This window comes from Oncorhynchus mykiss, chromosome 14 (assembly GCF_057628025.1).
Source record: "Oncorhynchus mykiss isolate SJ-2025 chromosome 14, ASM5762802v1, whole genome shotgun sequence".
NCBI lineage: Eukaryota > Metazoa > Chordata > Actinopteri > Salmoniformes > Salmonidae > Oncorhynchus > Oncorhynchus mykiss.
Window position 1 is genome coordinate 10,843,764 of NC_143035.1, and position 12,059 is coordinate 10,855,822.

General features: G+C 43.8%; 1 protein-coding gene across 4 annotated transcripts in view; it reads left to right on the forward strand.

The window, feature by feature from the left end:
* Window positions 1-12,059, forward strand: part of LOC110488767 (discs, large homolog 3 (Drosophila)) — a 143,819-nt gene that overhangs the window by 39,845 nt on the left and 91,915 nt on the right. For all 4 annotated transcript variants that reach the window (XM_090198345.1, XM_090198347.1, XM_090198348.1 and 1 more), the window contains exon 4: window positions 4,532-4,642. In XM_090198345.1, the coding sequence (XP_090054471.1) occupies window positions 4,532-4,642 (111 nt within the window). The remainder of the gene's footprint in view (window positions 1-4,531; window positions 4,643-12,059) is intronic.

Genomic DNA, 12,059 nt, shown 5'->3' on the forward strand with positions numbered 1-12,059 from the left:
GTCTCCCACCTCAGCTGTAGATCTCTGCAGTTCATCCAGAGTGATCATGGGCCTCTTGGCTGCATCTCTGATCAGTCTTCTCCTTGTATGAGCTGAAAGTTTAGAGGGACGGCCATGTCTTGGTAGATTTTCAGTGGTGTGATACTCCTTCCATTTCAATATTATCGCTTGCACAGTGCTCCTTGGGATGTTTAAAGCTTGGGAAATCTTTTTGTATCCAAATCCGGCTTTAAACTTCTTCACAACAGTATCTCGGACCTGCCTGGTGTGTTCCTTGTTCTTCATGATGCTCTCTGCGCTTTTAACGGACCTCTGAGACTATCACAGTGCAGGTGCATTTATACGGAGACTTGATTACACACAGGTGGATTGTATTTATCATCATTAGTCATTTAGGTCAACATTGGATCATTCAGAGATCCTCACTGAACTTCTGGAGAGAGTTTGCTGCACTGAAAGTAAAGGGGCTGAATAATTTTGCACGCCCAATTTTTCAGTTTTTGATTTGTTAAAAAAGTTTGAAATATCCAATAAATGTCGTTCCACTTCATGATTGTGTCCCACTTGTTGTTGATTCTTCACAGAAAAATACAGTTTTATATCTTTATGTTTGAAGCCTGAAATGTGGCAAAAGGTCGCAAAGTTCAAGGGGGCCGAATACTTTCGCGAGGCACTGTACAGGGTCAGTTCCAGTACAATATTTACATCCCAAAGCAGGGATACTGTAGTGAGGTAGATATTTATATTTTATATTTAACCTTTTATTTAACTAGGCAAGTCAATTTAAGAACAAATTCATATTTACAATGACGGCCTACCCCGGCCAAGCCCATGACGACGCTGGTCCAATTGTGTGCCGCCCTATGGGACTCCCAATCACAACCGGTTGTGATACAGTCTGGAATCGAACCAGGGCCTGTAGTGACACCTCTAGCACTGAGATGCAGTGCCTTAGACCACTGCGGCACTCGGGGGCCCTGTATAGGGGTAAGGTGACTAGGCATCAGGATATATGATAAACAGAGTACAGCAGCATATATGATGATTGTATGTTCCTGTGTATCTCAGTTGGTAGAGCATGGCACTTGCAGCACCAGGGTTGTGGGTTTGATTCCCACAGGGGACCAGTATGAAAAAAGTATGAAAATGTATGCACTCACTACTAAGTAAGTCGCTCTGGATAAGAGTGTCTGCTAAATGACTAAAATGTAAAAGTGTGTGTGTGTGTGTGGATATAGTCAGTATAAATGTGTGTGCATATTATGTGTGTGTGAGCAAATTGAGTGAGTGTGTGTATGTGTGTTGGGATATCAGTGTGTGTAGTGTGTAGGGCCCTGTGAGTGTGCATAGACACAGTGCAAAGTAAGAATCAAATACAAAGGTCAACTCAGATAGTCTGTGTAGCTATTTAGCAGTCTTATGGCATGGGGTTAGAAACTGTTCTGGAGCCTGTTGATGTCAGACTTGATGAACCGGTACCGCTTGCCATGCGGAAGCAGAGAGAACAATCAGTGGCTTGGGTGGTTGGAGGCTTAACGATTTTCCGACCCTTCCTTTCACACTACCTGATATAGAGGTCCTGGATGGCAGGCAGCTTGGTCCCAGTGATGTACTGGGCTGTCCACACCACCCTATGTTGCACCATGCGATCGAGGGCGGTGCTGTTGCCATACCAAGCAGTGATGCAGCCAGTCAACATGCTCTTAATGGTACAGCCGTAGATCTTTTTGTGTATTGGAGGGCCCATGCCAAACCTTTTTTGACCTCCTGAGGGAGAAGAGGCGCAGTCATGCCTTTGTCACAACTGTGCATGTGTGTGTGGACCATTTTAAGTCCTTAGTGATTTGGACACTGAGGAACTTGACCTGCTCCACGGCAGCCCCATTGCTGTAGATGGGGGCATGATCACCCCGCTGTTTCCTGTAGTCCACGATCAGTTCCTTGGTCTTACTTAGGCCCTAGCAGTGGGGGCCAGTGAGGAGGCCCTAGCAGTGGGGGCTAGTGAATGGGACAGCTCAGCTCAGTGGCTGGCCAGTGAGTAGGCCCTCATCAGCATTCGAGGCATGCTGTCACCTGTGTGGAGGATGGGAGGGAAAATAAATGAGTCTGCAAATTCACTGATTTGGTGCAGAGAGGCAAGTGAGGGGGATAATAGCTTCTGTAGAGATGGAATGAATGAAACTGGTTAAAAGAGGGGGATACTTGGGAGGAAGAGGCCTGATGGAAAAGTTGAATATATTAGGTTATCATTGTGCAAAGCTGAATCTAGTTTGTAGCTCAAATGTGATTCCAATGTCATACTTGTGTGATTTGGTCTATTTAGTTGTCATTACTTGTTATTTGACTGTTCAAGTTTGAAATAGGAATGTTTCTAATGAATACTGCATGCTGTTTGTTGACTCATGATAAGTCATTCATAGACTCATCATTCAACCGTGTGTGCGTGTGCTTTTGCAGTGTGTTCGTGTGTGCTTGCGTCTGTGAACACTGCATGCGTGTGTGTACGTGTATGTGTGACTGCATTTGCGTGCATGTGTGCGTGCTGTGCTTTCGTTTGTGTGTGTGTGTGTGTGTGATGAGTGACCTGCCAGTGTTGCCGAGGCCGTCCTCCTAGCTGCCATTATTAGACAGAGGGGTCAGCTGAGAGGGCAGGGGGCACCCTCAGCCCTGCTTGTGTCAGTTGACCTGCCTGTCAGCACTGCCATGTGGGAACAGAGCTGCCGAAGCAAAACTCCCTTATCATCTCCCTGATAACATATTCAGACTCATGCAGCGACACATCTACATGTCTGGTTAAAGTACGGAACAGCAATGACAAAACATCTACAAGCATTAATTTGAAATGTATTTATTCAGCCTTTATTTAACTAGGTAAGTCGGCTACGAACAAATTCTTATTTTACAATGGCGTCCTGCCCCGGTCAAACCGTCCCCTAACCCGGACGACGCTGTAATAATTGTGCACCGTCCTATGGGACTCCCGATCACGGACGTCTGTGAAACAGCGCAGGATCGAACCAGGGTCTGTGGTGACACCTCTAGCACTGAGATGCAGTGCCTTAGACCGCTGCGCCACTTGGGAGCCCTTTTTTACAGGACGACAGATGTGTTTAGCCTGCATGCTTCTGTGAGTGTAGCGTGTCTATTATACACAGATCAGGACAAAGAACCCGCTGGCGCCTTGATCATCAATGCAATTTTGTCAAGCACTTTTTGTGACCTTGCGTCAGGCAGTCTAAGGCACTCCATGGCCTGCTCTAAAGGCTGCCCTCTGCTGTCTCTTAAGGGTCTGTGCGGGTTAAGCTGTGGCAATACACTCAACAGCTCGAAGGTAGGAAAAGCCTCCCTCTCTCTGTCAGATCTAACTGCCGCTTTGAATAATACATACGTAGTGTGTAAGAATCAATAGCTGCCAACGTCCTTATATCATTTCATACAGTTACAGTCTTTAGGCTACCAGTCTGTCCTGTATGAGCCTGGAACATAGTGATTACTCCTCCTCTCCTGTCACTATGTATTGGTTGAGTTTTCATTTCTCTTCACTATGATCCCATTGTTTGTCATGTTTAGTAGATCTTTGACAGTCCAGTTTATACTCTGTCTTTTCTCCATTGGTTCTGCGGGGCACCGGTGACTGTTTGCACAACAAATATCAGTCAGTCAATGCTGGTTAGCAAAGAGGTCGACAGAAAGCGAGCCCAACGGCTGTATTACTCAACCTGTTCCATCGCAGATGAATGTTGCCTTGATTAATTTTAAATGTTGCTACAACAATGGCCATGTTTACGTGCACACCAATATCCTGTTATTAGTCGGGATACTCAAGTATTCTGTTTTTGAGTGGATGCATATAAACATCATATCCCGTTTACAATAACCCAAAATAAGCTCGTATCCCAGTTTTGAGGAACCCAAATAAAATCCCTGGGATAGGCTGAACTTAAACAGGATACTGTGGCATGTAAACTGTTGTTTTTCGCAGTCTGTGCAAGCTGTTTCATATACTATCACCAAGTGTGGACACTGACTGTGTTTCTCGGGAACAGGAGTGGAGAAATATGATACATTTATTTATTTAATCTTGAGGAAATGTGAATGCGTGCTTAGCTTTTTTTCAGCGACATAAATGCTGACCATATTTAACTTTCAACCAGGATATGCATCCAAGATGAACTGAAATACTATCATAAACATGTTTGATTGTTTTCACAGCTTTTCATTTCTGTAAAACCGGTCGAGAAACTGATGTCATTTGGACATTTTGCACTGAAAATCTTCCCTAAACATCTTTACTCCGTGGGAGAGAAGTAGGAATGAAAGAGAACTTTACTGATGTCAACTATATTGTTGATGATGCATTCATTCTATCGATTTATGACATTATTCTGGTGAGCAAGGCTTTATTTAGTGTTCTAGAGCATCAATAAATGACCGAAGATAAATTTCCTGTATCTAAATAGCCTACCTAATGTCGGAAATGATAAGCAGAAAAAGTTTTGGATCTATTTCATCCTGTGTGTCCTTCCTACAGAACTCTGGGGAGGAGGGAGTGTCACAGGTACGAGTGACCACAAGGAGGAGCCCTCAGAAGGTGGAGCGTGTGTCGGTGCTGGTGAGCTGCTCCCACATCGAGACACCAAAGGTCAGTCACCCAGGGGTCAAATGAACGCTCCATAACGTAAAAGAGCCCAAAAAAGTTTCACCCAATCAGTGTCTCTCTCACATATCCTCTCTCAGCCTGCTCAACGAGTCATCACAGGGCTGCCCTTAATGTCCTGAGATGTTTGTTATTTTTCATTAAGCTCAGTGACCTTATGAACATATTTATAATCAGAGGGCATTACAGCGCATGCATCACACGGACTCACAGAACTATCCCAGCGACTCAAATCAGTGATATCAGTTGTGATGACACAACCACCACAGCCTTTAGTACAATTCATCCTAATGTTGATATGAGAATATTCAGAATTGTTGTAGATTTTGCGGATGTGGATTTCTGAAATTCGACATATATTTAGCATTTTCGATATTTGGGAAGGTTGAGGCTGAAACATTGCTTAGTTTGGGTTCATTATGTCAAAAAAGGAAGTGGCAAGCATGTTGACAGCTGTTTCAACTCAATATGTCAACACTGGGCAGATAATGGGGCCTGGTATTTCATGGTATTTAGCGTCTTGAAACTTGGCATGCTGTCATATTTTCAAATGTATGTTTGTCAGTTTAGACTATGTAAATCATGCATGTATGATGCATGTATGATGAATCATCAAAGATTGACAATATGATTATACTGTATATCACTCTCTTTTCTGTATACATTAATGATGTTGCTCTTGCTGCTGGTGATTCTCTGATCCACCTCTACGCAGACAACACCATTCTGTATACTTCTGGCCCCTCCTTGGACACTGTTAACTAATCTCCAGACGAGCTTCAATGCCATACAACTCTCCTTCCGTGGCCTCCAACTGCTCTTAAACGCAAATAAAACTAAATGCATGCTATTCAATCGATCACTGCCCGCACGTCCAGCATCACTACTCTGGACGGCTCTGACTTAGAATACGTGGACAACTACAAATACCTGTGTGTCTGGTTAGACTGTAAACTCTCCTTCCAGACTCACATTAAGCATCTCCAATCCTAAATGAAATCTAGAATCGGCTTCCTATGTCGCAATAAAGCATCCTTCACTCATGCTGCCAAACATACCCTCGTAAAACTGACCATCCTACCGATCCTCGACTTCGGTGATGTCATCTATATAGTAGCCTCCAACACTCTACTCAACAAACTGGATGCAGTCTATCACAGTGCCATCCGTTTTGTCACCAAAGCCCCATACACTACCCACCATTGCGACCTGTACTCTCTCGTTGGTTGGCCCTCGCTTCATACTCGTCGCCACATCCACTGGCTACAGGTTATCTACAAGTCTCTGCTAGGTAAAGCCCCGCCTTATCTGAGCACACTGGTCACCCGCGCAGCACCCACTCGTAGCACGCGCTCCAGCAGATATATCTCACTGGTCACCCCCAAAGCCAATTCCTCCTTTGGTCGTCTTTCCTTCCAGTTCTCTGCTGCCCATGACTGGAACGAATTGCATAAATCTCTGAAGCTGGAGACTCACATCTCCCTCACTAGCTTTAAGCACCAGCTGTCAGAGCAGCTTACAGATCCCTGCACCTGTACATAGCCCATCTGTAAACAGCACATCTATCTACCTACCTCATCCCCATACTGGTATTTATTTATTTATTTTGCTCCTTTGCACCCCAGTATCTATACTGCCGATCTACCATTCCGGTGTTTAATTGCTATATTGTAATTACTTCGCCACCATGACCTATTTATTTCCTTAACTTACCTCATTTGCACTCACTGTATATAGACTTTTTGTTTTATTTTGTTCTACTGTATTATTGACTGTATGTTTTGTTTATTCCATTTGTAACTCTGTGTTGTTATATGTGTTGAATTGCTACTCTTTATCTTGGCCAGGTCGCAGTTGCAAATGAGAACTTGTTCTGAACTAGCCTACCTGGTTAAATAAAGGTGATATAAAAATAAAATAAACTGTCATTTGTAGTGGGCCACGATACCTTAGAATGCAGGGTTGTGACTCACCTGCTATCACACAGCCTCTGTGTCTGTCTTTCAGGGAAGGAGGGAGGGAAGGGCAGGCCTCCTGTCCATGTTCCCTACTACAACAGTACAGTACCATGGCATGCCTTGTTTTCACATGCCTTCCCAATCACAACATGCCCAGCGGCACATGGCAGCAGAATGCCCGCAGATGCTGGCTTTTCAGCTGAGCCGAGAACTAGTGCAAGGGGCGGGGGGAGGGGAGGGGGCTGCTGCCTGGGTTGAGACACGGTGATACAGGATCACTGTGCTCGTATGATAATGTAATATCTGCATAACACCACTGTGACAGTACAGTTGGACTCAATGGTGCTCAGTGAAGAGCTGGGTCTGGATAATAAGGAGATGGGTGTGTATAGTGTTGAGTTCATCTCTCTCGCATGGAGAGAGGGAGGGAGCCGAGGAGGTGGCAGGGGAGGGTAGGGATGGAGTGAATGAGCGAGCGAGGGAGGAATAGAGGGAGAGAGTGGGGGAGGATGGAGAGAGCGAGGCGAGGGCCGCTGCAGTGCAACGCGCAGTCAGAGCTGGAACGGACACCCAGAGCTCAGCCTACCTCGGGTTGCCATGGAAACCACATTCCTCCTCCTGCCTGCATCCCTACAGACTGTTCTGACTCTCTCTCTCTCTCTCTCTCTCTATTTTTCATTCCTTCTTTTGCATCTCTCTTTTATTCCCAGTCATACTATAGACACAAAAATGCATATTAAAAGATGTACATCTACAAATGATGCTGTATTTAGCATGGATCACATGATTTAGATACATTGCTTTGCTGCAGAGAATTAAATGCATAAATATACAGATGTGATTCTGCATTCTCATACATGGATACACACTCGTCATTAATTCTCTCCATCTTTCTTTCTTCCTCCCTTCTTTTCTGCAGCATGCTACAGTCATTGCATTTCTTGACACTCACAAGGTGCCTATCTCTCTCCTGTGTATTTTGCCATATTCTGTCACTTAGCACCCCCCCTCTCTGTCTCTCTGCTTCTAGCCTGTCTCCCCTCACCTCCCATTCATCAATCCCCCATCACAGCTTTCTCTGTGCCCTACACCTTACCTATCCAACACCCCTACATCACCACCGACACTATTCTACTGACTCGCCATGTTCCTTATGTTTTCCTCCATCCCTGCTTCCATCCCCCTTCTCTATCTTTCTTTATCTCTCTCCCTCCCTCTTTCTGTCTCCTCTTTCTTTCTCTCTCTCTCTTACTCTCTCCCTCTCTTGCGCTCTCTATCTCTCGCTCCCTCTTTTGCTCCCTCCCTATCTCTCCTCTCTTACTCTCTCCCTCGCTCTCTCTCTCTTACTCTCTCCATCGCTCCTCTCTGTCTATCTCTCTCTTATTTTCTCAATCTCTCCAACTACCTCACTCTCTCTCCCTCTATCATTATTCTATCAGTGGGATGTGCTGTGTTGGTGGAGCAGCTGTTCTCTGCCACTGTGGCCTATTAATAGGAGTCAGAGCCGTGGAGCCTTTGTTTCCTGTCTCTGTGTTTCTGGTACAGCAAACTGTCGCCTTCTTGGCAGGTTACATTCTGGTTTTGTGTGTGTGTGTGTGTGTGTTAGCTCTACTAGCCCCAGTCATACCTCCACAGGTCAGAGTATTTCATCATGGACCCATTCCTTGTCTTATGTCAATTCCTCTGGATACATTCCTATTGTCCATGTTGACTATATCTGCTATACATTAAGTTGTTATTTTTCATATTCCCGGGGAGATGATGTCTTGCTATATCTCTTTTCTTCTGAGGAGGATACAGGTTGATAATTCTCTGATGTAGAGTTTCATCCTGAGAGAGAGGGACCTGTGCCTCTAGCCATCTCCAAGCCTCCCTTTAGTTAATTAAGACAACAGGAGAGGATCAGGATGGGTTATCGTGTGACTGCTCCTTTAAGACAACAGGAGAGGATCAAGATGGGTTATGGTGTGACTGCTCCTTTAAGACAACAGGAGAGGATCAGGATTGGTTATGGTGTGACTGCTCCTTTAAGACAACAGGAGAGGATCAGGATGGGTTATGGTGTGACTGCTCCTTTAAGACAACAGGAGAGGATCAAGATGGGTTATGGTGTGACTGCTCCTTTAAGACAACAGGAGAGGATCAAGATGGGTTATGGTGTGACTGCTCCTTTAAGACAACAGGAGAGGATCAAGATGGGTTATGGTGTGACTGCTCCTTTAAGACAACAGGAGAGGATCAAGATGGGTTATGGTGTGACTGCTCCTTTAAGACAACAGGAGAGGATCAGAATGGGTTATGGTGTGACTGCTCCTTTAAGACAATAGGAGAGGATCAAGATGGGTTATGGTGTGACTGCTCCTTTAAGACAACATGAGAGGATCAGGATTGGTTATGGTGTGACTGCTCCTTTAAGACAATAGGAGAGGATCAAGATGGGTTATGGTGTGACTGCTCCTTTAAGACAACAGGAGAGGATCAAGATGGGTTATGGTGTGACTGCTCCTTTAAGACAACAGGAGAGGATCAAGATGGGTTATGGTGTGACTGCTCCTTTAAGACAACAGGAGAGGATCAAGATGGGTTATGGTGTGACTGCTCCTTTAAGACAACAGGAGAGGATCAAGATGGGTTATGGTGTGACTGCTCCTTTAAGACAACAGGAGAGGATCAGAATGGGTTATGGTGTGACTGCTCCTTTAAGACAACAGGAGAGGATCAGAATGGGTTATGGTGTGACTGCTCCTTTAAGACAACAGGAGAGGATCAAGATGGGATATGGTGTGACTGCTCCTTTAAGACAACAGGAGAGGATCAGGATTGGTTATGGTGTGACTGCTCCTTTAAGACAATAGGAGAGGATCAAGATGGGTTATGGTGTGACTGCTCCTTTAAGACAACAGGAGAGGATCAGGATTGGTTATGGTGTGACTGCTCCTTTAAGACAATAGGAGAGGATCAAGATGGGTTATGGTAGCAGTCAACAAAATGTTGTCTGCCGGTGATTGTCAAACAAATATCTGTCGGTGTCACAATAATTGGCCGTTAATTAACATAAACACATTTAGCATCTCCTGGCTTCCACTACAAGCCATTTAAAAAAGTAAATAAATCCATGTAATATAGCCTACACCTTCACAATAAATCCATGATTTATTTTAGACAGGTCTAAAGATGCATGATGTGAAGAAAATGTAGTCTGTTTCAGAAGAGAATAATAGCAGACTCTGAGTTGTCCTTATGTTAGGTCCTGATGTGGCTATGGCAAATGGCTGTGGGCTACACTAGTTCATTTGGCAGATTTGCTTATAATTCCGTGACATTATTTGATATTATTTTATAGTATGAAGAATACAATTGAACAAAGCTGAATAAAATATAAATATTTTCTCCCAAACGATTTGAGGGAGTGCGCACAACACTATTCTGTGTTGAGTGGTTAACAAAGGAATGGGTACTCCTATATGCTTAATTTAGAGTTATTAATGTAACTTTAGTTGTTCGACAAACGTTGGGCTATATGTTTTGATGTTTAATACATTGTAAGGCTACATGATGAGACATTAACGATGATTTGAAAAAAGTTGCTTGAAAAGCATGAGTTCTGCTTTTTTTTATGCAGGCTGTACACGCTCCAATAGTCTCTCATTCACAATTTGACAAGCACTTGGATTTCACGGTGGCATCCCCTTTGTGGCCGTAATGCACCCTAAAGAAATCCATGCCTTTTGCATCCTGGAGTGCTGCGTTGTGCCCTTCTCCCTGAGTGTGCTGCACAATCCGAAGCTTCTCTCACTCACACGGCTCTCCGTCACGTGATTGGGTCTTTCTCACAGCCTAAAAGTTAAGACAGACGCATCGGGATGCAGCTGTGTGTGTCCTTATCCAATTCCGAGGTGCATATTGAAGATATTGGAAGAACTGTCCACATTTACATTTCGTTAGCCAACAAGATGAGTAGGCCTAACAAACAGCAAAAGTGCTAGCCTATGTCAATCTACTATCCCTCCATAGTACAAAAGTTGACATTCTATTCTGTGTGAGAAATAAATATTCCAAACATAGTCTAGGACAGTTGTGGGATGTGATAGATCCCAAATGAATACAACCACTAGCATCAAAACATATTTTTTTATGCAATGTGGCTGATGCAACAGATCAAAATGTTTAGCTTAAAATGTTGATAAACTATTAGGCTATTTCTTCACATTATAAGTGCAGCAATGTGTACATGGTAGTAGGATATAAGCACGAATGTTCCATTAGTGGAAAACACCATTATCAAAAGTGACCGCAAATGCGATTATTATTATTTCATTATAAAGGTGCATTTTTATGGCAAAAATGTTCTTGCCAAAACTTTAAACTCACATGCTGCTTATACAGTGCCTTGCGAAAGTATTCGGCCCCCTTGAACTTTGCGACCTTTTGCCACATTTCAGGCTTCAAACATAAAGATATAAAACTGTATTTTTTGTGAAGAATCAACAACAAGTGGGACACAATCATGAAGTGGAACGACATTTATTGGATATTTCAAACTTTTTTAACAAATCAAAAACTGAAAAATTGGGCGTGCAAAATTATTCAGCCCCCTTAAGTTAATACTTTGTAGCGCCACCTTTTGCTGCGATTACAGCTGTAAGTCGCTTGGGGTATGTCTCTATCAGTTTTGCACATCGAGAGACTGAAATTTTTTCCCATTCCTCCTTGCAAAACAGCGCGAGCTCAGTGAGGTTGGATGGAGAGCATTTGTGAACAGCAGTTTTCAGTTCTTTCCACAGATTCTCGATTGGATTCAGGTCTGGACTTTGACTTGGCCATTCTAACACCTGGATATGTTTATTTTTGAACCATTCCATTGTAGATTTTGCTTTATGTTTTGGATCATTGTCTTGTTGGAAGACAAATCTCCGTCCAAGTCTCAGGTCTTTTGCAGACTCCATCAGGTTTTCTTCCAGAATGGTCCTGTATTTGGCTCCATCCATCTTCCCATCAATTTTAACCATCTTCCCTGTCCCTGCTGAAGAAAAGCAGGCCCAAACCATGATGCTGCCACCACCATGTTTGACAGTGGGGATGGTGTGTTCAGGGTGATGAGCTGTGTTGCTTTTACGCCAAACATAACGTTTTACATTGTTGCCAAAAAGTTACATTTTGGTTTCATCTGACCAGAGCACCTTCTTCCACATGTTTGGTGTGTCTCCCAGGTGGCTTGTAGCAAACTTTAAACAACACTTTTTATGGATATCTTTAAGAAATGGCTTTCTTCTTGCCACTCTTCCATAAAGGCCAGATTTGTGCAATATACAACTGATTGTTGTCCTATGGACAGAGTCTCCCACCTCAGCTGTAGATCTCTGCAGTTCATCCAGAGTGATCGTGGGCCTCTTGGCTGCATCTCTGATCAGTCTTCTCCTTGTATGAGCTGAAAGTTTAGAGGG